General features: G+C 34.2%; 1 protein-coding gene across 1 annotated transcript; it reads left to right on the plus strand.

Annotated features, from left to right (window-relative positions):
* The first annotated feature begins 131 nt into the window (after positions 1 to 131).
* LOC108356966 (transcription elongation factor B polypeptide 2-like) lies at positions 132 to 1,373 on the plus strand. Its single transcript, XM_017608061.1, has 3 exons — positions 132 to 284; positions 366 to 510; positions 965 to 1,373. Exons 1-3 carry the CDS (start codon positions 203 to 205, stop codon positions 1,077 to 1,079), a joined length of 342 nt encoding a protein of 113 aa, XP_017463550.1. The 5' UTR covers positions 132 to 202; the 3' UTR covers positions 1,080 to 1,373.
* Positions 1,374 to 1,375: the final 2 nt, after the last annotated feature.

Consider the following 1,375-nt stretch of genomic DNA (forward strand, 5'->3'; position numbering starts at 1 on the left):
AACAACAATGCTTTGCTAATCAGCTGCTGCCTCTGTCAATGTCGTCGCTTAAGGCTTGACGTCGACGTCTGCGTTGTCACTGCCAACGCTTACGCTCTACGATATGTCTATGCGGCCGCCGTAGAATGAACTTTGACCAATATATTACTTGCATTTATTTACTAATAATACGATTTCATGACGTGTGCAGGATGTATTCCTTATGATTCGAAGACATAAAACCACAATTTTTACCGATGCCAAGGAGAACACAACCGTCGCAGAACTAAAGCGTATGATCGAAGGTAAGCAATTGGATTGGAACAAATGTTAATAATAATTAATATCAATCTTCCCATTGCTGGTTATAAACGCATTCACAACAGGCATCCTAAAAGTGCGTCCACACGAACAGAAACTGTACAATCAAGACAACGAAGTGATGGAAGACGACAACACTCTTCAAGATTACGGCATTCAGATGTCTACAGCAAAGGCGCAAGCCCCGGCACAGTTAGGACTAGCACTAAGGTAAAATTTTTGTTACTACATGTATCAGTTATAGTACCTAGAAATATGAGAAAATCTATTATTAGTTTATCTTGAAATTTTTTATTTACATATGATGATGGGCGTCTGTTTAAAAACTTACGCTCATATCACTGCATATGAATATGAACACAATTAAATTGCTTAAAATATATTTGTATTAATACTAATTTTAATTAACCAGTGTACAAGTTCATATACATATATGTACACCTATATAATATGTATATTATACATATACTTACAATATTTTCTTTGATTTTTGACTGTATGTTTTATATTCCGAAGCGTTTTAGTTATGTCCACGCGTCATATATTTAACTCACACATAAATGTCTTCTTTGAAATACCCCTCTTCACTTAAAAATACACTTTTACTGAATTAAATATACCTTTGGACCCTTTTATCATGCTAAAGCCTTCATTTATTCCACAGAGACGAACATGGAGATTTCGAGCCGCTCGAAATTACGCCGTACTCATCGCCACCAGATCTACCTGAAGTTATGAAAAATCAAGAGGCAGCTAACGGGCAAGAACAAGTTGCATAAAGAAAATCCAAATGCAAATAAATACGTATATAGAACTGCGGCAACAAACAACTACAGTAATAAAACAGACCAGCCGAAATACATACTACATCTATAAAAATGCACGCAGGAAATGCATATTTTATATAAGAAATTATTAAAATTATGAATATAATATCGACTCATTTTTGAGCTTCGGCGATAAGTGAATAATTTAGTTAAATGCTTTCTTTATCACAATAGGTACTTTTGTGAAATGCGTATCATTTTAAGTAATTTGCGCAAATGTAAAAATACAGCAATTGAGCAAAAAAAAA

This window comes from Rhagoletis zephyria, unplaced genomic scaffold (assembly GCF_001687245.7).
Source record: "Rhagoletis zephyria isolate East Lansing unplaced genomic scaffold, Rhagoletis_zephyria_1.1 Rzeph_scaffold_68245, whole genome shotgun sequence".
Taxonomy (NCBI): Eukaryota; Metazoa; Arthropoda; class Insecta; order Diptera; family Tephritidae; genus Rhagoletis; species Rhagoletis zephyria.

Coding starts and splice junctions, on each gene's coding strand:
- LOC108356966 (XM_017608061.1), top strand. CDS start 203: ATGATTCGAAGACATAAAACCACAATTTTTACCGATGCCAAGGAGAAC. Junction 285..365: donor ACTAAAGCGTATGATCGAAG/GTAAGCAATTGG, acceptor CATTCACAACAG/GCATCCTAAAAGTGCGTCCA. Junction 511..964: donor CAGTTAGGACTAGCACTAAG/GTAAAATTTTTG, acceptor TTTATTCCACAG/AGACGAACATGGAGATTTCG.